At 41.5% G+C, this 25,577-nt stretch overlaps 2 protein-coding genes across 3 annotated transcripts in view; one reads left to right on the top strand and one right to left on the bottom strand.

Annotated features, from left to right (window-relative positions):
* The window catches only part of UPRT (uracil phosphoribosyltransferase homolog), an 88,366-nt gene that overhangs the window by 28,832 nt on the left and 33,957 nt on the right, over positions 1-25,577 (top strand). The window lies entirely within an intron of this gene.
* ZDHHC15 (zDHHC palmitoyltransferase 15) overlaps positions 7,819-25,577 on the bottom strand; it is a 67,948-nt gene continuing 50,189 nt past the window's right edge. The window contains exons 9-12 of the mRNA XM_075835714.1: positions 20,057-20,183; positions 19,568-19,677; positions 12,888-12,966; positions 7,819-12,549 (exon numbers count right to left, since the gene is read on the bottom strand). Of these exons, the coding sequence (XP_075691829.1) occupies positions 12,923-12,966; positions 19,568-19,677; positions 20,057-20,183 (281 nt within the window). The 3' untranslated portion in view covers positions 7,819-12,549; positions 12,888-12,922. The remainder of the gene's footprint in view (positions 12,550-12,887; positions 12,967-19,567; positions 19,678-20,056; positions 20,184-25,577) is intronic.

Raw genomic sequence — 25,577 nt, 5'->3', positions numbered from 1 at the left:
AGCAAATTATGAGCAGTTTTAGATTTATGCTAATTAGTTTCTTAATGACCAACTGGGTGTTGTACAGAGGAGTGTATGACGCTGACCAATCTGCGTCATACACTTCTCATTGTTAAAGTGTGATTGTGCAGTGAAAGAAGCTGGGCTGGAACAATGAGAAGTGTATGAGGCTGATTAGTCACTGATTGGTCAGCGTCATACACTCCTCTGTACAACACCCAGTTGGTAAAAAGTAAAAACACGCCCAGTTGGTCATGAAGAAACGAATTAGCATAAATCTAAAACCGCTCATAACTTGCTCAAAACATACATTTTTTCTAAAATAAAAACCACTGCTGTTATCTACATTGCAGCGCCGATCAGATTATGTAGGAGATAGAGCACTTATAATGTGGTGACAGATCCTCTTTAATATTTATCACAATCTATCACATCTAAATTAATCTCCTTAGATGTGATCGACATTAGGTGGATCCTATATGTCAGAGACACACAGGACCCGCTGTCAACCGATCCGTAAATTCAGTTGAACTGACAGAATCGTCTGAGCGAGCAATACAGTTTACATAGAAGCTGTATCATAAACCATAAATAAAAACTTAAAAAAATGCTTAAAACCACAAAAAAAATAATAGATTTATCATATTAGAGAATTCTGCGTTAATAATTAATTGATTTAGGGTAAAGACACAAGTAGCGGCAAAACAATGTTCCGACATTGTTTTACTTCAAATCAGTGCGGATTTTAAATGATTATTATGGGCCACACATTTATGCAGGTAAAAGCAGTTCATGTTTGCTGATTTTTTGCAGGTCTATCTTTTAAAAAAACAAAACGTGTTGATTTGTGTTAAAACCGCGTGCCGGATCAGTGTTCGGACGTTACATGTGTCCTTACCCTTATTTGTAATCTATAACTGTAAGGTTCTGATCACATCTGTGCTATGGCTTCTATTTACAACGGAAGCCAGAACACTGAACCAGATCCATTATAGGATGGATCCGAATGCACCCAACAGACACGGTTGACTTATAATGGGGTCCGAGGAGTCTGGAGTTTTCACGGCAAGACTACTGCTGCATGTTGTGCTATTCTTGCTGTCAAAAGTGATGGAACCCGTGATGGAAGAACTGAACGCAGAGACTGATTTTGGTGTGAATTTCAGTCAAAGCACCAGAGACTGTTCCCACTCCCTCCAAGCAGAAGCCCTGCCCTTTTCTGTAAACCTATTATGGAAGGCGGAATTAATGTCTCTTGGAATTATTATTTTTACACTTTGTATTAACCAGATATTTACATGTGTTAATAAGATCACCTCCAAGGCGTCTTTATTTCTAAGCTGAACAAGTCTCATCTTTATAGCCTCTCACAATAGAGTTGCCCGTTTGTGAACCCCTCTCCAGCTTTCCGTCTTTACAATGTGGAACTTAACCCCTTAGTGACCAGCCTATTTTATACACCATTTTGGTATACATATAATTTATTGATTAACTTTTTTTGGTGGGGAATAGAAAAAAAACAGCAATTTCGCCACACTTTTTTGCGTTCTAAATTTACGCCGTTTACCGTGTGCTTTAACACAACTTTATTCAGCTGGTTGTTACGATTGCAACAATACCAAACTTATATAGATTTTGCATGTTTTCCTACTTTTACACGGTAAAAACACTTCCTTTTTTTGTCTCCATATTTTAAGAGCCATAACTTTTTTTGATTTTTCCACCGATGCAGTTGTATGAGGGCTTTTTATTTTGCGTGACGACTTGTAGTTTCTATCGGTACCATTTCGTAGTAAATGCGACTTATTTATCAATTTTTTTTTTTAAGGCAGGATTAACAAAACAACAACTCTTGCATTGTTTTTTATTTTTTACGGCATTCACCTTGCGGTTTAAACGTAATAACTATATAGATGGGGTCGTTACGGACGTGGCCATACCAAATATGTGTAACTTTTTTTCTATAAATAAAGCATTATGTAAGGAGAAAAAGTGGGTTTTTCATGTTTTTTCACTTGTTTTTTTTTTTATTAGACTATTTTTTACTATTCCCACTAGCAGGCATTACTAGTGGAAGAACTGGGTGCCTTTATTAAGCCCCCTGGCTGCCATAGACGGCACCCTGCGATCACACGCAGGATGCCGTTGGGGTGAGAGAGGGAGCTCCCTCCCTCCAAAACCACTCAAATGCGGCACTCGCTATTGAGAACCGCATCTGAGGGGTTAAATGATACTGATATCGATCTCGCCCGTTAGAGCAGGGCTGCTCCCAGCCCTCAGCTACTGAAGGGAGGGAGATTTAACGGCTCCCTGCTCTATTTATTCCGATGCAGCACCGTGAAAAGGTGTATGCATTGAAATAAAGCCCATTAGTGGCCGCCGTGAAAAGGCGTATTGGCGGTCACTAACCGGTTAACTGAATGCCACATTGGAGATGTGGTCTTACAAGGGCAATTTTACATTCACAGTTTTTTTTTATTTTTTTAATATATAGGTATAATACATTGCAGTATATTGTACCAGCGATCAAATGATCAATTGTTCAAGTCCCCTAGGGGGACTATATAAAAAAACAGCTAAAAGCTGTTCATAGGATACGCCATAAATGTCTGATAGATGCCGGTCCCAGCTAGAACCCGCTCCTATATCGAGAACAGGGGTCATAAATGTCTGAGATTTTAGATAAACCCTTTTAGATAAAGTTTTTAGTAATGGACAAAAAAAAAAATATTAAAAGTTAAAAAAAAAAAAGTGTAAAAAATAATTGTGGTATTGCAGTGTCCGTAAAAATCAAAAATTGGTATCGCCAAAAACTACAGCTCACCAATCAAAAAAACAAGCCCTCACACTGCTCTAGTTACGAAAAAATAAGGGTATGTTCACACGCACTGTTTTCAGACGTAGTTCTGCCCATTGCTTTCAATGGGAATTACGATGTTCTATTCCCAGGAGCCTTTATTTTACGCGTCGCTGTCAAAATACTGCGCGTAAAATGACGGCTCGTCAAAAGAAGTGCAGGACACTTCTTGGGATGTTTTTGGAGGCGTTTTTCCTTGACTATTGAAAACAGCTCCAAAAACGGCCATAAAAAATGCAGCGAAAAACCCGAGAGGATTAAAAAACGTTTGAAAATCAGAAGCGGTTTCTCTTGATAACAGCTCCGTATTTTCAGACGCTTTTGGTTAAGCGTGTGAACATACCCTAAGGGTTATGGCTCTCAGAATATGGCTACACAAAACACTAACAAATCGTTTTTTCTTTGTAAAAATAGTACAGCATAAAAAAAATATACACATTTGGCATTGCCGTAGTCGTACTAACCTGCAGAATAGAGTTAACATGTTTTTATCGCTCGTGAAAGCTGTAAGGACGAAACAGTTGTTATATTTACTTCTGTGTACATTTGCACTTAATCCATTAGAATACCTTCAAATATTCTATATACCACAGATGTCAGATTTGCAAGATGATCGTTACCCGGATGCACCTTTTTACCCTTCTTTAAAGAGAACCTTTCACCTGCACATACATATGCAGCGGAGTGCAGCATGTAATATGCAAGGCTTCACAAACCCTGTCTCACATTAAAAAAAAATTCCTATCTTCCGCCGTTATTTACATATCGGTGCTGTTATATTTGGTGCCCGATATGTAAATAAGGGTCTGTTCACATCAGCGTTGCCCTTCCATTGAGGGGTTCTGTCGGAGGTTTCAGTTGGGTTAACCCCTCAACGGAGGCAAACAGAAACCATAGCTTCCGTTTCCCTCACCATTGATCTCAATGGTGACGGAAACGTTGTTAATGGTTCCGTTGGTCACCGTTGTGACAGGGTTCCGTTGTTTTGACGGAATCAATAGCGCAGTCAACTGGGATAGGAAAAAAAGATGTCAAGTGAGACAGTGTTTGTGAAGCCCTGCCTATTACATGCTGCACATGTATGGGCAGGTGAAAGGTTCTCTTTAATATTGGTACAACATCAGCCATTGTCCAATTCTGTAGTAAATCCGTAATCCTGTAGTAGAATTACTGCGGCGCATTTCGGTTGGAAGTCTATGATGAAGTTCCGCATCCAAAAGCTGCAACACATATAGAAAACACAACGGAAAATATTTCTGCAGCGGAAAAAAATGTGCTCAGAAGCATATTTCGCTGCGTTTTTTTGCCAGCGGCGCACAATGGCCGCAGGCGAAAATCGGAATTTTAAGGCAGATTTTCTGCCTGCAAAAAACTGTGTAAACCCAGCCTACCGGCGTATGTATTACCGAGCTCAATTCCCTTAATACACGTGGATGAATGCAGTGTGGACCAGGGTCTTAAAGGGTAACTAACCTTTCAGAAAACTTCTGTCATGAGTTTTGATCAGTGGGGGTCTAAGCACTGAGACCCTCGCCGATCGCTAAAACGAAGCAGCAGAAGCACTCGAGTTAGCGCTGAGCCGCTTGCTTTCTCGGAAAGCCGATGTAGCGGAGTACGGACTCAATAGAAAGTCTGTGAGCCTGTACACAGTTACATCGGCTTTCCCAAAAAAAGATGTTCAGAAACGAAGCGGCTCACCCGAGCCCTTTTGCCGCTTAGTTTTAGCAATCGGACCCCCCCCACCGCTCAAATCTTCTGACATGTCACAAATTTTTTGAAAGGTTAGTTACCCTTTAAAGGCTATGTACACCTTTTGAGAACATACACATCTTTATTAAAATCTTATATATATTTTCGAAAGTTTGTTTGAAGCCTGATTTTTCATTGGTTTAAAATGGATCATACTAACAGGATGGGCCAAGGGGGAAGTTGTCTTTATTCCTGCATAATATTGATGGTTATGGATTCTTTCTATCATCTCCAACCTCTAATAACACACACTTCTTATGTACCATTTATTATTATTATTATAAGCGGGGCACACATTGCGGTTATCGCATACACCACTACACACATTCACTATCCCTGGAGCTGCATCGTTACTCTGTTATTGGACTTGAGGCGTCCGGGGCCCATCGTACTACGCATGCGCCGGGAGCTGCGCCGTGTTTCTTCTGGTGTCGGCCCCGGCGTATGAGCACTGGGTACGGGAGGTTTGGTGCTTGGTCCTGCCCCCGGCCATCACATTGGGCATGCGCGGAGGGCCGCGTTGTGGGGCGGCCCTGGCACGTGCGCGTTGTGCATGGGGTGTTCTGCTGCACTGGGCGTGCGCGGAGTCCCGCGTCATGCAACATGGCGCCGGTGTCTGACGCATGCGCATGGCGCTCTGGCGGACGCCATCTATAGCGCAAGTCAAACTCCTGAGCAACACAGGGTATAAAAGCTAGTAATATATATATATATATAACGGAACTATATCCGATTATTTTTCTTAGCATTTGTATATTTATAAATAAAAATTTGGGCTTTATTTCAATGTTGGTGATTTAAAGGGTTATTTCCAACTTCACTTTTAAAAATGATCTTCCCCAAAACTAATTTTCAATAAAAAAAAAAAAAAACATGTTTGATCACGGCATTCAAGGGAATTGTGGCAGTTAGAGCAGGGCTGTGGCTGTGTAATACAGCCATTGCCCCGCTCCTGACAACAAGTGTGCATGCGCGGTCAGCATGATGTGATGCGGCCAGCACTGAAGACCGAGAACATGGCAGGCACACTGCAAAACACACCCATGTTCTCTGTCTTCAGTGCCTGCCGCTGCGCATTAGTGCAGCGCCAGCCGCATCACATCATGCTGACCGCGCATGCACACTTGTTGTCAGGAGTGGGGCAATGGCTGCATTAGGCCGGGTTCTCATGTAGCGTAAACGCTGCAGAATTTCCGCAGCATTTATGATAGCAACAAAGCTAGTTAGATTTAAAAAATCTCATGCCCACGCTGCGGGAAAAAAACCGCAGCATATACATAAATTGACATGTGGTGCAGAATTTAAATCCGCAGCATGCAGTGTTTTTGTTGATTTTTTTTATTTATTTATTTTTGCTGGTTTTCCCCATTGAATTCTATGGGGATGCAAAACCTGCAACAGAAAGCCAAGTACTGCGACTTTTGCGGCGGAATCGCAGCGACTCTATCGCAAAAATTGCAACTCAGGAAAAAAAATGGAAAAATTACACTTACCCAGAACCTTTCCCTTCTTCCCGCAGTCCGGCCTCATGGGATGAAGTTTCATCCCATGTGACCACTTGCAGTGTCACAAGTCCTACAACGTCATCTTGGGAGGCTGGACTACGTGCAGAATATATATATATATTTTTTTTTTTTTTTTTTTTTAACCCCAGCGATGCATTCCGCAGCAGAAATTCCATTCGGAAAACTACACCACAATGTGGTGCGGTTTTTCAGATGGAAGGCGCTGCAGGTTCCTGTTCTGATAAGATGTGCAGATTTTACACAGCGTATCCAACCCGTGGGAACCCGGACTTACACAGCCGCGGCCCCGCTCTGACTACATTCATGTATTACAATACTAAGCTGTACGGCTGTACAGCTTAGTATTGGAATACATGAATTAATGGTATTGAACGGTTTCGATGCATCGTGCAAACCCTATTCAGGGCAACAAATTAACTTGAATAAGTCCATGTTATAATTGGATAGATGAGGTGGCAGGGGAGTCTATTTCTCCTAACTAAACTTTTGGTGGCAGATGCGTTTACGTATTTGTGAACTATTATCCATAGAGATATTCACCAGTTCCACCGGCTAAATGTACTTACCACCATGGAGTATATTGCACGCAAGCCTAAAGCATAGGAAACTTTGCCTCTCTCACTAGTGGGTCGCATTAACATTTTTAAAATGGTCCTCCTACCTAAGTTGTGGTATTTGTATAAAGCAGTGGAGAGGGGGGGACGGGACCGCTAGCAATCAGAAATTTATCACCGATTCTGTTGATAAATATTGACTTTGGGAAAACCACTTTAATTTCCACTTATCTGCCATATCTCTAGCTTGGAACCTTAGGAGGTATATTTACAAGGGTAAAGCTAGGAAGTCATTTTGATGGACCCATCTGAAAATTATTCTACGAATTAGTGTTTCTAATGGTTTCATAAACAGGACTGTGTCGTGATGCCGTGAGTCCGTGCACATATAGGAGGTTAATTAGATCTTGTTTCACTGATTATACATCCAATTTCCTGTGCTGCCACTTAAATAGGTTTGTTTCAGTCCTCATGGGGTCATGCATTAGCACAATACTATATAAATGAAAAAGAGGAGGGACAGGGAACCATTATACATGTAATAACAGCACTTCACATCTATTAAATAAAACATCCACCGTATCAGCATTTATAGATGGTATAGACCTGGACCGGTCTTCTGTGTAGGCTTGAAGAAATATTTGCTGGGCAAATAAGGTGGCACTACTTTAGGCGTATGCAATATTGCCTTTAGTATTTTCATTTTTCTGTAATGCTGGTCTCACGAGCACAGTGGACCGGTACCCATAAAACACTGACAGCAGATTATTTATACATTGCTTGCGGACAGCAGGATTATAAAACAGGATGCATTTTGTGGTGGGACGCTGCATTGGAACGTCTCGTAACTTGGGCTAGAAGGGATCTCTGATCATACACCATGCAGAGAGGTGTCTGGCCAGGGGCGGCAGGGTTCACATATTTCATGGTTCAGTTCACAACTAGAACAAAGCGTTACAGTACACTTGCAGAAATATGGAAGTTCTGATGTTACAATATTTACAGCCAATAAAAGTAAGTATTCAGATTGGTCCAAAAAACCCACAACTGCACTTTATATTCTGCCCTACATTGAATAAACCATCACAGAACACGACATTAGAAAAAGCACAGCACACAATCGTAGTTATAAATTACACACATCAATTTATTTGACAGGCAGCAAATCCAAAAGAAAAAAAACATTGTGGAAATGAATGTTATTGTCCTTTAAAAAAAATCCCTGCCACTGCATAAAAATAACCATTGTATAAAACATAAAAAGGCAAGGTGTAGTTCCAGTCCTGCTTAGGAACACCGTGCGTAATAAGAAAAATGACTCAAACAGCCCATTTCCATTATATGTATAAAGTGCAGCTGTAACCTGCATATAACCACAGCAACCAGTTCATGGTTGGAACCAACAGTCATACAAATGGGAGGCCATTGATTCAGACAAATGACATTGGTTCTCAAGATGGCCGTCACCGACATGTATGAGCAACCGATGGAGGAATCGTTCTTGTATTACTTTCACTCACAACAGTTATGCATGTTGCTGCCTCTAGAAAAGTGCAATACATTACAGTAAAAGTAGGATCTGCAGGAATATTTTGCTCCGATAAAAGTGTTAAAGCTATTTGACGTTATAATGAAATAGATTGGTCAACATATTATATTAGGGACAGTGCGGTTTGCTTACATCCAGAACAAGTTACACATATAGGGTTTCATTTATCAAAACAGCCTAGCAGTAAACTGGCCATGTTTCCCATAACAACCAATCACAGAGCAGCTTTCATTTTTCCAAGGCATTATAATTATAGCGGAGCTTCTGGTTGCTATGGGCATACAGCCGGCATATACACCGGGAAATGCTCTTGATGTACACGTCGAACGTATGCATGAGGACACCTTTTATTCCACTGTATGGAAAAGCATAGTCAACTATACTTTTCAATACAAAAGGGATCAAAAAATAAATATACACACAAAATACAGGTTATCTTTACAATGGAAGTCAACGGGTGACTTATGCAACTGTATACCATACAATTACATACATCGGGACTATGTTCGGTGTAAGCAGAGCCTTAGGCTACATGCATACGTTGCGTATTTTGCTGCGGAAAATACGCACAAAAACCGCACCCAATGATGCATTTTTTGGTGCGGTTTTACAGTTTTGATGCGTTTTTTTGGTGCAGTTTTACAGTTTTGATGCATTTTTTTGGTGCAGTTTTACAGTTTTGATGCGTTTTTTTGGCGTGTTTTTATGATGCAGATTTTGGTGTGATTCTCCACAGCACTATAATGACGATAGTAGAAGTACGAAGCACTCACCGTCTGTGGCAATAGATGTGGAAAAGCCTACGACCGTTTCACGCTACAAGCGCTTTATCAAGGCCATTCTCCACAGCACTAGGCAGATACAATTCACAATCAGAAACGCAAGATAAATTGACATGCTGTGGACTCGAAAAATACCGCAGATTTCCTGGAATCTCCTTACTATGCTGGTACTGTATTACGCTGTGGATGTGCCACATGCACATCAGTGTGGCAAAACCGCACATAATATGCATCGTGTACATTGATTATTAAGGTCCTCTTACACCGGCCAATTTGGTGTCTCGTTGATCGGCGCTCGTTTGTTCCTGTCACAAGGAGCTATGTATGGAGACTAGCGGTTTACACAGGGCAGTTATCGGCAACGAGCGTTCTATGAACACTTGTCTGGCCGATAATTGCCCATTGTAAAAGGGCTTTAGACCGTTTTAATAAATAAGGCCCATAGTGTTCTAAGTACACAAAATGGAGATTTATCAAAACTGGTATAATGCAAAAGTGGAGTGGTGCTGATAGCAACCAAACAAGTTGCTGCTTTCCTTTTCCAAGGGGCCTCTGAAAAATGAATGGTGGACTCTAGTTGGTTTCTATGGGCAACTGCTCCACTTTTCCTTTGCACCAATCTCCCAACTGTCTATACAAACCTTGCTCTGGATGTGGTTGTAAACAAACAGCAATGTTCCTGAAGATATAGTCACATAAAGAGAAATATTACAGATTATGAGCCCATATAAATAGCTTTATGTATGTACACCTAGAAAATCCCCAAGTAAGGTTCTGTTTACACTAGCGCCACATATTCCATCATTAATAGAACTATGACAGCTTGACTTGAACTAGCGATCGTTGGATCGCTTGCACGATATACTGCAATACTAATGTCTTTTTACAAGCTCTTATTAAGCCCTGCCTCTGGCAGGACATAATAGGAGCACAGAGATGGCAGACCTGAGGACTTTCATTAGGCCACCAGGCTGCCACAACAACCGCCAGCAACCTGAAATCGCATTGGGGGTGGGGGGGGGGGGGGTGTGATGGCCCATCAGATGGGGGGGGGGCTGTCTGCCTATTTTGAACAGCTGGGATGCTGCGTTCCCTATTGACCACAGCATCTAAGGCGTTAAACAAGCGGTATTCCGCTTGTCGAAGTGTCAGCTGTAACATCCAGTCGACAACCACAACTTACGGAGCAGGGTCAGGTTATGAGCCCACTCCCTACTTCTAATTTTTATGGCGACTATCGGGAAGGGGTTTAAATAAATCCCATGGAATAATAACAGGGTCTGTTGGGTTTCTTGTTTTCTTGACGCCAAAAATAGTGCCGCAGAGTATGCTATTTTTTATGTAAATCCTGAAGGAAAACAGACTAGCGGTAATGTGAACAGAGCCTAATACACTGGATGGAATGGAGGTAATTTTGTTCTTCCGCCATTTATAAGCAAGACAAATACTGTTTGTAGCAAATATTGGAGTTTAAAATAGTTACGATTATGGATGTAAATGAATGATAAAATAAGTGTATGTGACCTATAGCTATAAATCAGTTTTTCTATAGTTCCTTGGAAATCGATAGAATTTCATAGCAATCATTTAAATTGGATCCAGTAATAAATAACGAACAGTCTTGAAGTGTAACTCCACTTTGGAATACAACTTTTTTTCCCCCATGTATAGAGATTTGCCTGGAAATCAATGCCCACCTAGGTACTATGAGCAGGCTAACCTCTGTGCGGCTGCCCCAGCCTCTCCAACTATAGACAAATTGGCCACCATATATACAGATAGGTAAATTTGGCTCACCTGTAATCAAGTGGGGAGGGTAACCAACATGGAGGTAGTGTACGCCTCATCATGTACTGTAGGGCTGGAATCTGACAAGAGTTGTTCTAGTCAAAAATCTTTGACAGGTGGAAATGTTAAAGTCAAGTGCTTTTGTAATAGTACTTGCGAACCTCGGGCCTATTCAGCCTGTTTGAATCCCTGTTGATTCCTGAAACCTCTGTTGTACAATCTGCATGGATGGATTACAAGGAAAAGTCACATTTCCGAATACCGCGGCCGACTCCTCCAGCCAACATGAAGAGGCACAGTGGTTCCTGTCTTCCTCAGAGGCAACTGTACTGCCAACTGCAGCTTATAAGAGGCTGAAAAATAAAATGCTCGAGCGGTGGGTTTTTTTGTTTGTTTTTTTATAGTGTTCACCAGTCAAAAATATTTCTTAAAACTAAAATTTCCTGCTGTAGATGGACATAGTTTTCCTAGGGCGACGGTGGGACAAAGTCACTCACTGAAAATGTTGCAATAGCCACAAGAAAACTTTAGTAGTCATGAGTAAGTGGAGCTAAACTTGACCATTAACTATTGGCAAGCAACAGCAAGACCCTATATTTAAATAAAAATAAAATTAACCCATAATCGGATAAAAATACTGGCCAAACAGCAAATGGATTAACGTACAGTACCAATAATGCACATAACATGTAGGGATCAGTCATACCCATAGAAATCATACACACACACATGATTATATTTTATGATTTAAGAGGGCAGGAGCCCAACTGCAGCAGGGGGGAATATGTCAAACCGCTTTCGGCATATAATGGATGTCATTTTAGGGATGTGGTTTGTTACGGTTGTGTCGTTCATGATTATGTACAAATCACACAGTTTATTTTCTTCCAGGCAACTGTGGTGCATTGGGGATAACTCAGGAATGTACATATAGTAACCTTCCTTTAATCCGGCATGAATGTAATCGGACGTGGCGGAGTATCAAGTATTCTAAAGAATCAGACAATCATAAATTTTTTTATATAAAACTTACTTGTAGATAGCCTCGAGGACTATTGTGCAGTTTCGCACTGGAAACAAGTGGCCTATAAGAACTGCTGGACTATTGGATGCCGGAATAGAGGAATGTTTCTGTATTAGTGTGCACACATATTCACAACAGGCATTCTGGCCCCTGGAATATCAGAGGTAATGCTTTGGTACAGGAATGGCAATGGATATAGGCTAATTTAGTAACAAAGCAGGCAAATTAAATACCAAGTCGCCCAGCATTGTTCTACAGTGCAAAAAATATAATTTACAAACACAAGAAATACCCCTCAATCTATTAAAGGAAACTGGAGATGCCCACAGTTTCCAGTGTATTTCTACACAGAATAAGATACCTTCATTGCCCAGAGATTTAGAGGGAAATGCCCCTCCAGCATCAGTTTACAGGTCAATATAAAGAAAGTAGCTAGACAATCAATAAATAAGAATATCAAAAAGTTAAAGCACAGTATCACTCTAGAACTGAAAAATCCTCCTGCATAGACAGAATGCAGAGTTTGAATAAATATGGTTCTGTTCCTCTTCACCCACCAATTTAATACACACAACCTCCCAAAATGAAGGCAGAGCCCAGCCAGATCCATTCCTGAAGTCAGGGTCCTGCAGCTGTTCCACACCATGCCTGGATGGAGCGCCAAGTGGGCTGATCTTCCTGCCGGTGATGTTAAGTGCAATATCCCCAGTATTCTGACCACTGCAATACAGCAATGAACACAACTTGATGGTCTGTACAGGGTTCTTGTAGAATATACTAAGGACTAGTAATTTTCATGCAGTCGCACACTGGCCTGCAAGAACTCAGCGTGCCGCCGTATGGTGCCTCCATGAATACCCGCGAAATACTGCAAGCCACAATTATTTTCCTCACTTATTCACTCAGAATAAAATTAGAGGTACAGTACGAGTCCATAGAGGACATATTATGGCTCTGTAATAAGGCCATGGGCATAAGGCCTTAGATTGAACAGACAACAGGAAGAAGAAAATAAGAAAAAACAAGGAGAAAACGGGTAACACTCATACTAGACTTACCAAATCTTGACTCCCTGCGAATGTTCTGCAGATGACTATGTGTCCATTTCTAGGATTATGTGTGACGATTCATGAGAAACTGAAGAGTAAATATTAGCCAATTAGTATTAACACCTCCGTTCTCCATAACATAAGACAAGTACTTATTATTTACTTCTATAACTGCAGGGAACAAGGACAATGCCAGAGGTTGTGTAGGTTAGACCATCACTTGCAATTGCCCTACTAAGGCCATATGCTGAGCTGACAGAGGGAGGATATGATTTTAAGAAAATGGAGAAACTTAAAAGTGCTGCCAACATCTGAAGTGACAATTGCATACATAATTGAAATATTTATTGTAGCTCTGCGGTTTAACGCCGAAGTTGGGTCTTCATCAGACTACTACAGAAACAAGTAAAATGCACATATAAATACAATTTAAAAAAAACGCCAAGTATTACTGATGACATATGAGATCAAAGGGTTAAAAGACAGACCAATCAGCAAATCGCAACAACTGCAGACAAAAAACATGAATCAGAATGTAGTTCAACATAAGGTATCAAATAGCATTAATATAAATAGTTAAAATAATAAACAATAGTAGAATGAATAATAGCCAAATAAGTGCAGTCAAATAAATTCATAATAAAGATGTTAAATATGTTGTCTGAAAAGTATACATATGTTGATCTAATTAATAAGAACTAATAAATAATTAATTGTAAGTACTAGAATCCAGGAATTGGACCTGGGCTACATTAAACAGTGTCTCCCTTATCTGGGCTTTCAATGGGATTGCTATGACCCCAATCGAGCAGGTAGCAGTCCCTAAACCCAATAGATTCCTTCGACTGAAACGAGAGAGATATTGAATCTATAAGTTGTCAAGCATACATCCCTAACAGGCTAAATTATATTATTGAAGCCGCAAATTAGAGAGCTGTATGGTCTGTAGCGTTCATTGCATACCGTCCTGTTTTGTCCCTGTCCCTTTGTGGCTTCTGTAGGTCAGGGTTCAGCATTTAATTGCCTTCATAACCGCCTTTGGGCTCCCGTAGCTTGTGCTGAGCTTCTGGTCATCATAGCGGTCACTTTTCCTAAGACTGCATTTAGCGGCTAACCCAGCTTTTATTTATACTCTTCAGCTCTTTTGGATCTGGTCATTTTTAATAATGCAGAGCTTGTTGGGAATGTCAATGTTCATGAACACCTCGGTAACAGTGATCACAATATAGTTACATTTTACCTATACTGTAAAAAACAAACACAGGCTGGGAGGGCAAAAACACTTAATTTCAAGAAGGACAATTTCCCCAGGATGAGGGCTGCAATTCAGGATATAGACTGGGAAGAACTAATGTCAAATAATGGGACAAATGATAAATGGGAAATCTTAAAATCTACTTTGTATAATTATAGTGCAAAATTTATTCCTAAATGTAACAAGTATAAGCGACTAAAATTAAACCCCACATGGCTTACACCTCCTCTAAAAAGGGCAATATATGACAAAAAAAGGGCATTTGAAAAATACAAATCTGAGGGTACATCTGCAGCCTTTGTAAAATATAAAGAGCTTAATAAAATCTGTAAAAAAAGTAATAAAATCAGCAAAAATACTAAATGAAAGGCACGTGGCCAAGGATAGCAAAACAAATCCCAAAAAATTCTTCAAGTATGTAAATGCGAAGAAACCAAGGTCTGAACATGTAGGACCCCTAGATAGTGGTAATAGGGAGTTGGTCACAGGGGATCAAGAGAAGGCAGAGTTACTAAATGGGTTCTTTAGCTCTGTATATACAACTGAAGACAGAGCAGCTGATGTAGCCGGTGCCAGTGCTGTTAATACATAAATTTTTATACTGAATTGGCTGAATGTAGATATGGTCCAAGCGAAGTTAAATAAAATAAGGCCCCGGGACCAAATGGATTACACCCTAGAGTTCTTAAAGAGCTTAGTTCAGATATTTCTGTCCGCCCTCTTCATAGTATTCAGTGATTCTCTAGTGACTGGTATAGTGCCAAGGGACTGGTGCAGGGCAAATGTGGTGCCTATTTTCAAAAAGGGCTCTAGGTCTTCCCCGGGTAATTATAGACCAGTAAGCTTAACATCCATCATGGCTAAAATGTTTGAGGGGCTATTGAGGGACTATATACAGGATTATGTGACAAAAAATAGTATTATAAGTGACAGCCAGCACGGTTTTACTAAGGACAGAAGTTGTCAAACCAACCTGATTTGTTTTTATGAAGAGGTGAGCAGAAGCCTAGACAGAGGGGCCGCTGTGGATATAGTGTTTTTGGACTTTGCAAAGGCATTTGACACTGTCCCTCAGACGTGAATGTTGTTAGAGCGGGCCTGCGGCTTTGTAATTCATGTGTGATACAGCCATTGCCCCGCTCCTTAGTCCTGACAAGTGCGTGCAGTCAGCACGATGTGATGCGACCAGCGCTGCACTAATGATTTCCGGCACTGAAGACAGAAAATGTCGGGCGCACTGCAAAACACTTCCATGTTCTGTCTTCAGTGCCGGCACCGCCGCTCATTAGTGAAGTGCCGGCCGCATCACCTCATGCTGACCGCGCACGCACTTCTCAGGCGCGGGGCAATGGCTGTATTACACAGCCGCAGCGCCGCTGTAACAGCGGAGATCAGAGAAAGAGCTCATCTCCGCCGCTATTCCCCTGAATGCTGCGATCAAAGCTGACCGCAGCATTCAAGGGGAAAAGGAGAAGTGGGGGTGCCCCTTGGATCGATGACAGGGAATCCCTGTGACGCGATTGAGGGACGTACCTTATATGGGCAGACAGACCAGGGTCCATTGAAGGACCCCAGGGCTGTCTTACCATATTTCCTGTTAGGGTATACTTAGGTATGTCCTAACAACGGCCTGTGTACTGGCATATAGATACTGGCAGGCTAATGTACTGGCATATAGATATATGCCAGTACATTAAAGTTTAAAAAGAAAAAAGTAAAAACATAAAAGTACTGTTAAATTAAAAAAAAAAAAAAACACACACACACACACACACACACACACTTTTTTACATTAAACATTGGTCTCAATACATAAAATCTACACATATTCGGTATTTGCGCGGCCATAATAACCTGCACAACAAATTTATGATGTGTACGCTATAAAAAAAATAAAATAGAAACTGCTTTCTTTCACTTATTAGTGTAAGGCGCGAGGTGCGATGATGAATTTAACCTCCAAGTGCCTCACATTAATAGTAATTAACCCCATCATGTACTTTACACATTAAAGTGTAATTTAGTGTGGATTTAGTGTTTTTGGACTTTGCAAAGGCATTTGACACTGTGCCCCATAGACGCCTAATGGGTAGATTAAGGACTATAGGTTTAGAAAATATAGTTTGTAATTGGATTGAGAATTGGCTCAAGGACCGTATCCAGAGAGTTGTGGTCAATGATTCCTACTCTGAATGGTCCCCGGTAATAAGTGGTGTACCCCAGGGTTCAGTGCTGGGACCACTATTATTCAACTTATTTATTAATGATATAGAAGATGGGATTAATAGCACTATTTCTATTTTTGCAGATGACACCAAGCTATGTAATATAGTTCAGTCTATGGAAGATGTTCATGAATTGCAGGCAGATTTAAACAAACTAAGTGTTTGGGCGTCCACTTGGCAGATGAAGTTTAATGTAGATAAATGTAAAGTTATGCATCTGGGTACCAACAACCTGCATGCATCATATGTCCTAGGGGGAGCTACACTGGCGGATTCACTTGTTGAGAAGGATCTGGGTGTTCTTGTAAATCATAAACTCAATTACAGCATGCAGTGTCAATCAGCTGCTTCAAAGGCCAGCAGGATATTGTCGTGTATTAAAGGAGGCATGGACTCACGGGACAGGGATGTAATATTGCCACTTTACAAAGCATTAGTGAGGCCTCATCTAGAATATGCAGTTCAGTTCTGGGCTCCAGTTCATAGAAAGGATGCCCTGGAGTTGGAAAAAATACAAAGAAGAGCAACGAAGCTAATTAGGGGCATGGAGAATTTAAGTCATGAGTAAAGATTGAAAGAATTAAACCTATTTAGCCTTGAAAAAAGACGACTAAGGGGGGACATGATTAACTTATATAAATATATTAATGGCACATACAAAAAATATGGTGAAATCCTGTTCCTTGTAAAACCCCCTCAAAAAACAAGGGGGCACTCCCTCCGTCTGGAGAAAAAAAAGGTTCAAGCTGCAGAGGCGACAAGCCTTCTTTACCGTGAGAACTGTGAATCTATGGAATAGTCACCGCAGGAGCTGTCACAGCAGGGACAGTAGATGGCTTTAAAAAAGAGTTAGATAATTTCCTAGAACAAAAAAATATTAGCTCCTATGTGTAGAAATTTTTCCTTCCCTTTTCCCGTCCCTTGGTTGAACTTGATGGACATGTGTCTGTTTTCAGCCATACTAACTATGTAACTATGTAACCCAATGTTGTCCATTATGGCTGAGAAACCTGATGGGGTTAATTACTATTGATGGACATGTGTCTTTTTTCAACCGTACTAACTATGTAACTATTAATGTGAGCACATTCAAAATTCATCACACCACGTGCCTCACATTAGAAAATGGAAGAACTTATTTTTTTTTTATAACTGTTGGCAAAGTATCATTTTGGTATCGAAAAATCGCAATACTAAACAAAGTATCGGTATCGAAGTCCAAATTCTGGTATCGTGACAACCCCAGTCTATAGAAGACATTCGTAAATTGCAAGCTGATTTGGACACACTAAGTGTTTGGGCATCCACTTGGCAAATGAGGTTTAATGTAGATAAATGTAAAGTTATGCATCTTGTTACCAACAACCTGCATGCATCATATGTCCTAGGGGGAGCTACACCGGGAGAGTCATTTGTTGAGAAGGATCTGGGTGTACTTGTAGATCATAAACTAAATAACAGCATGCAATGTCAATCAGCTGCTTCTAAGGCCAGCAAGATATTGTCGTGTATTAAAAGAGGCATGGACTCACGGGACAGGGATGTAATATTACCACTTTACATAGCATTAATGAGGCCTCATCTAGAATATGCAGTTCAGTTCTGGGCTCCAGTTCATAGAAAGGAGTTGGAAAAAATACAAAAAAGAGCAACGAAGCTAATAAGGGGCATGGAGAATCTGAGTTATGAGGAAAGAGTAAAAGAATTAAACCTATTTAGGCTTGAAAAAAGACGACTAAGGGGGGACATGATTAATTTATATAAATATATGAATGGCCCATACAAGAAATATAGTGAAAACCTGTTCCATGTAAAACCCCCTCAAAAGAGGGCACTCCCTCTATCTGGAGAAAAAAAGGTTCAACCTGCAGAGGCGACAAGCCTTCTTTACTGTGAGAACTGTGAATCTATGGAATAGTCACCGCAGGAGCTGTCACAGCAGGGACAGTAAAAAGGGTTAGATAATTTCCTAGAATGAAAAAACATCAGCTCCAATGTGTAGAATTTTTGTTTCCTCACTTCCCTTTTCCCATCCCTTGGTTGAACTTGATGGACATGTCTTTTTTTAATCGTAGTAACTATGTATTACCAAACAGGGCACTTTATCAGGAGTTTCAGCATTTCTTACGTCAATGATATTTTTACCTGAAGCGGTGTATTTTATTACAGAGACTTGATGCCACATTTTATTCTCACTTTTTCTGGTTTTACCCACTTATTTCCTGGATTCTAGGACTAACAATTATTTATTACTTCTTATTGATTTTAATTACATTTGTATTTGAGGACTGTTCAGACAATGTATTTAACATATTTATTCTACTGCACTTATTTGGCTATTATTCATTTTACCATTGTCTATTATTTTGTCTATTTACCGTGTATTAACACTATTTGATATCTTATGTTGAACCACATTCTGATTCATTTGATTTTTGTCTGCAGTTTTTGCGGTTTTCTGATTGGATGTGTGAACGGTCTGTCTTTTAACCCTTTGACCTCATACGACATCAGAAACACTTGGCGGTTTTTATTTTTATGTATTTATATGTGCTGTTTACTTGTTTTTGTAATGGCCTGATGAAGACACCAGTTCAGCGTTGGTAGCGCTTTTAAGTTTCCCCATAACGTATCCTACAAGTAAAGCGGTGGTGAAATCGCACCGACTAGTCGGGGACAGCTGCAGCTGACAAAATCAAGTCTAAATGTGTACACCAAAATATACATATGCAATAATGTTAGCATAATAGCTGTTGTTTATTCCAGCCTTCTCACCAATGAGCATTGTGCACGATGAGGCGCCCCGTGTTCTTTTTTCTTTTATAGGTTTACTAACAGAGGCAGGGCCCCCATTCAGGTCACCCCTTTATACCAATCATAGATTTTTCCCTGGAGGGAGGATCACTGATTTCACTGCTGTAGAGTGCTCACCATCATTACATATCTATCTTCTGTATATACTAATACAATATTTTGCGTCCCACCGTCAAAGCTATTCCTCTTTGCTTTACACCCAGTAGATCCTTTAGGTTGACGATTTCATACAATTACTCAGAAAACCCACAGTAAATACAGATGAAAATATCTGACCAATTGGACAACTACACACAATCTATAGAAAAAAACATACATAATGAATATATAGCAGCAAGATGAGCCAATTGACTGGTTCCGGAGAATTGCATGTTCTTCTATGACTAATGCATTACCTGGGTTTTCGTCTTCTGTCCCTTCATCATCCCATTGATTCCCTCTGCATAGAAGGGGGTTTTGAGATTCAGATACTATTCGCATTGGAAATGAAAGTCCATCCCCAGTGCTTAGAAGAGAGAAAAGAGGTATTAGAAGGCGTAAAACAACACAGCGGTTTTTTCTACATTTCATGTCCATGTTGCATCAGTGTGCTTTGCGATGTCATGCGTGTGCTGTCCATGGTTTTCACACACTCATAGACTTCAATGGGCGACTAGGTGCGCAAAAACGCACCAATATAGGACATGCAGCGAGTTTCACGCAACAGACAATTGCTGCGTGAAAACACGCGCATGCCTGAATAGCCCCATTGAAACAAATGGGTCCGCGTGCTGTCAGTTATTTCAACGGGACAGCACACGGACGAGTATTACGCTCGTCTGAATGAGCCCTTCGAGATATCATATTATATCGTAAATGGAAGTTGCCAAAACTATCTAACATACCTTGTGAAAACAGGAATTAACCAAAGCTTTTTCCTCTTCCCAAATACTTGCTCAAGGTTTCTTCGGATGCCCAAGTGGAAGCCATTCTTATCAGAACCACTGGGGTACACCGGGGCTGAAAAAGCCTCTATAAAAAGTACATAACATAAATCAATACAGGTCACTTTATTATTGATATAAGGCAGCTTAAGAAGAATATTGCTGTTAAAGTCTTATCACTGATAAATGACGACTGAGAACATGAATCTAAATTTTATAAAGATAATTCAAATTGAAGCCAGCGTCTAATACCACATGCCATGATTATTCTTTCCGGAATGTAAAAAGCTACTACTCCAATAAGAGTAGAGCTAAGAAAAGATAAGAAATCACTTTCCATATCACTTGTAGGTAAAAATAGTAAAAGGCTGGCTGTGCTAGCTAGTCGCAGCTATCCCTGCAAGGTGTGAATGGAGAGGTGGCCTCGCATCTCCAATCTCTTCTATGGGAGTTACGGAAACTGCGTAGCACAATGAGCTCTGCTGTTTTCAATAGCCTGGCCACCTCTCCATAGAGTCTCCTTCTGGAGACGGGGGCATGGACCCCCATTCTCGCATTGATCAGACATTATATAGAGGATATATGGCACTCCGAATAATGACGTAGCTCGAGTAGGTCTCCACCCCGTAATGATATTAATATAGAACTTGGAAAAACGAAAAAAAAAATAATATTTTGCAGTCCACAATATTATTTATGAACGTTATTGGTCCAGCAAGACTTATCAGATAATTTGTATTGCCTTGGTGCTAAAAAGTGTTATATTGTGTCATATTTCCTTACTAGTACGTGCCTTATGAGAACACGCTCTCATAAGCAACGTCCGTTGTTGTGAATAGATGCGCCAAGCCTGGAAGAATTTATACGAAAGTTTATAAATATTATTGTGGATAGCAAAATAAAAAAATTCACGTTTTTTCAACGAGAACCTGCGTGCTGAGTTGTATATTAAATATCCTGTTGATATGTCAGAAAAGTCTAAGATGTGTATATCCCTTTAATCCGTTAGCGCAAATGGACGTACCATTACACCCTAATTGTTGTCTATTGACCACCATAGCGTGTAATGGTACGCCCAGTAGATGGCATGGGCACAGCACCTGTGCCCACACGTCCACAGCGGGTGCCGGCTGTAAAATACAGTTGACATCCAGCTGCAACAGCAGAGATTGGAGTTACCTCCACTGCTGGCTGTTAAACCCCTTAGATGCTGCCTAAGGTACGGCCTAATAGATTGCCTGTCAGTTATACACGGACAGGCAATATTGCCTTGGTATACAGAGTATACTAAAGCATTGCATAAACAATCATTTGATCGCATTTTTAAGTCTCCTAGTCGGACTAAAAAAAAATTGTTAATCAAAGTTATTTCCAACTGGGAGTGTATTGTGTTTTTAACTGGGCGTGTTTACGTGTATGACGCTGACCAATCAGTGACCAGTCAGCGTCATACACTCCTCTCCATTCATTTACACAGCAGCGATGTGCAGCCACATAAACAGAGATTAACGTTAATCAAGTGTCCTGATAATGAATACACATGAAATCCAGCCTGGACGTCATGTGTATTCAGAATCCTGACACTTCGGAATCTTTTCTGTGAGATTTCCAGCAAGCCGCGCGTAATCTCGCGAGATTAAGGAGGTAAACTAGATTTCGTTTCCCTTGCTGGAAATCTCAAAGAAAAGAGTCGGAAGTGTCAGGATTCTGAATACACATGACGTCCAGGCTGGATTTCATGTGTATTCATTATCAGGACACTTGATTAACGTTAATCTCTGTGTATGTGGCTGCATATCGCTGCTGTGTAAAACAATGGAGATGTGTGTATGATGCTGACTGGTCACTGATTGGTCAGCGTCATACACGTAAACACGCCCAGTTAAAAACACAATACACGCCCAGTTGGACATAACGAAAAAAAAAACGCCCAATTGTCCATTTCAAAGCTCATTTGCATATATATATATATATATATATATATATATATATATATATATATATAAATATATAAAATAGCGCAGAACTTGGCCAAAAATGAACGTTTAAAAAAAAACAAAAAACGTTACTGTTATCTACATTGCAGCGCCGATCACATGCAATAGGAGATAGGGATTTGAGAATCTGGTGACAGAACCTCTTTAAGACCTTGTGTGAATTCAAATCACCATACACACACACTGGCGTAGCTATAGGGGTCGCAGCGGTCGCAATTGCGACCGGGCCCCGAAGCCAGGGGGGCCCGCAGCCCCCCGCACCACATCAATAAAAAGTTACTATAGTAACTCGGGCCACGGGCCCCTGTTACTATAGTAACAGACTGTACTTCCCTTCCTGGTTCCGGATCGCAGCGGAGGTCCTGACGTCAAGCGCAGTGCGCAGCGCATGACGTCACAGCGCTATGCGCCGCGCACAACATCGAGAGGACAGAACTACCGCCGCGGCTGAAGAGGAAGGTAAGATTAGTAGCCCTGACTGCTAAAGCTGACTGGCGGGGTCCGACTCCCGGGACCCGGCAATCAGCTGTTTTGAAGGGGCCGCAGCACTCGTACGAGAGCTGCTTCCCCTTCATTCCGGTCACTGTGAATCGGTGTCGGCGATTCACAGTGTGAGCAAGTAGTGAAATTAAGGGGAAGCCGCTCTCGTACGAGCGCTGCGGCCCCTTTAAAACAGCTGATTGGCGGGTCCCGGGAGACGGACCCCGACACATCAGCTAATGATGGCCTATCCTGAGATGTAGCAGGCTTAGAGGGCCCATGATACAGGATCACAGATTGTGTGATCCTGTCTGCTGGGCCCTGTATCTAAGCCAATCACATGGTAGGCTTAGATACATGGCCCATGTGTGATCCTGTCTGATGGGCCCTGTATATAAGCTCACCACACTGTAGGCTTAGATACAGGGCCCCAGCAAACAGTAATCTTATACTGTATAAGATTACTGTCTGCTGGACCCTGTATCTAAGCCTACCTTGTGGTAAGCTTAAATACAGGGTCCCACAGACAGTATCACACATGGGCCCTGTATCTAAGCCTAACACATGTGTTACTAATCGTTTTTTTTGTGTGTGTTTTCTTACAGGTTCGGGCGTTGGACTACGTCGGATTCCAGGACTACTTCGATGACGGCTTTTTTTTTCATTATCAATAAAATGGTTAATGAGGGTTGTGTGTTTTTTATTTTATTTCAATAAAATATTTTTTCTATGTCTTTGTGTTTTTTTTTTAAACTATATTACTACCGCCTTAGTAATGGCCGCCGGCTGATTGACAGCATCCATTGCTAAGGCGGGGCTTAGTGTTAGCCGGTGCAGAGGCTAACACTAACCCCCTTTATTACCCCGGTACCCACCGCCACCAGGGGTGTTCGGAAGAGCCGGGTACCATCCAGTACTTGACCATCTGTAGTCATGGTAGTGGCCGCAGCCACTGGGGTGGCCGCAGGCTGGAATTATCAGGAGGGGAAAGGCCAAAAACAGTGGCCCTTCCCACCCTGGTGATGCTAGGCTGCTGCTGCTTTATTGTATCTAGCTGGTTATGAAAAATGCGGGGGACCCAAGTCATTTAAAAAAAATAAAACAAAAAATAACTGGAAAGAACGATGTCGGGTCCCCCCCCCAATTTTCATAACCAGCCAGATACAACACAGCAGCAGCATTACCAGGGTGGTAGGGGCCACTGTTTTTGGCCTTCCCCAGCCTAATACTACCAGCCTGCAGCCACCCCGGTGCCTGACCGTCACTACAGATGGACGGGTACTGGTTCGTACCCGGCTCTTCCCAGCACCCCTGGTGGCAGTGGATACCGGGATAATAATGGGGGTTAGTGTTGGCCTCTGCACTTGCTAACATTAAGCCTCGCCTTAGTAATGGAGGTTGTCTATCAGTCAGCGGACATTACTAAGGCGGTGATAATAAAATTTAAAAAGATACAAGCACATAGAAAAAATATTTTATTGAAATAAAAAAACACAACCCTCATTAACCATTTTATTGAGAATACAAAAACGCTGTCATTGAAGTCCTCGAATCCGAAGTCCAACAACCGGACCTGTAAAAAAACACAAACACACAAAAATAATCAGTAACACATAAAGAAGCAAAATTATTATTCTTACCTTTCCTGGGTCCAGCGCTGGAGCCGCAATGTCAACGGGCTGAGTCCTGTATCTAATCCTATCATGTGTGATACTGTCTGCTCAGCCACTGTATCTAATCCTATCATGTGTGATACTGTTTGCTCAGCCACTGTATCTAATCCTATCACGTGTGATACTGTCTGCTGAGCCAATGTATCTAATCCTATCCATAGTTTATAGGGTCGTAGTGCTGTAGATATGCTATGCTGTCTCCTATACACAAATTTTTTTTTTGGGCAGACACATATGTATTGGGGCTATTTCCCCTGACATTTTAAGCCCTTAGTGATGCCCCTGGCTGCTAGTGCTGCATTGTTGGGTCACTTAGGAGACCCAGCGATGCAGCTGAAAGCTGCGGACAGTCGGCCATGAGAAGTATGCAGAGGGGGCTCAATAAGAACTTTTGCATCGGGGCCCATGAGCCTTTAGCTACGCCCCTGCATACACATCAATGTTCACGCACACACGCCACTATTCAAGCCGGGTAGGATATAGATACCGATATGAAGGACGGGCCCACTAAATAGCAAGTACGGTAATCACCAAATTATTTATTCTAAAAGGGTATTTTAAAGAAACACTATAGCATTACAGAGGTTCTTACAGCCCAGGCTCCACAGCGACATCATATACCGTAATTATTGTTGTAGGGAAATATTGTGTGTTATCACTGCTAATATTATTGCATGGGGGAATGCATGAAATCGAATGTATGAATGCTATTTCTATGGAGCTTAAAGGAGTTGTGCCTCTACCCCGACTGCCGTGTGTAGCTGCAAATGACCACATACTTCCTGTGCACAAAATCTACCATTACATGGAACACATTTGAATTTGCGGCCAGTCCTCTAGAGCAGGAGCCGCTTTTTCCAGAGGTTCTCCCCCCAAGCTAACAGAGCGTGGAACCACCCTCTAGGACATCCATATGCTTTAATAGGACACATAGGACAACATCTTTAAAGGGGTTTTCCAGCTTCTGGCAACTGATGACCTATCCACCGGTTTGGTCATCAGTACATGATCTGTGGGGGTCCCACACCCGGGCCTGCACAGATCAGCTGGTCCGGTGCCTCTGTGCACCGGACATACAAGCAGGAAGCAGTTAGTTTCGGCCACGGAATAGCGGCCGAGCTGCAGTACTGCGCCTATTCAAGTGAATAGAAGCGGACCTGCAGTTCTGCAGCACTGCCGCTATGCTATGTATGGAGCCAACTGCTGCCGGGCTCTGTACATAGCATTATGTGCCACAACATCCAGTGCCCGCAGTCCACAGGAGCGGCTTATCGGTGCGGGGTCCGGGTGTCGGACCCGCACCGATAACATACTGATGACCTATCTGGTGGA

Source organism: Rhinoderma darwinii, chromosome 8 (assembly GCF_050947455.1).
Source record: "Rhinoderma darwinii isolate aRhiDar2 chromosome 8, aRhiDar2.hap1, whole genome shotgun sequence".
Classification (NCBI taxonomy): Eukaryota; Metazoa; Chordata; class Amphibia; order Anura; family Rhinodermatidae; genus Rhinoderma; species Rhinoderma darwinii.
The sequence above is the reverse complement of the archived record's forward strand: the minus strand, read 5'-3'. Positions and strand labels throughout refer to the sequence as shown.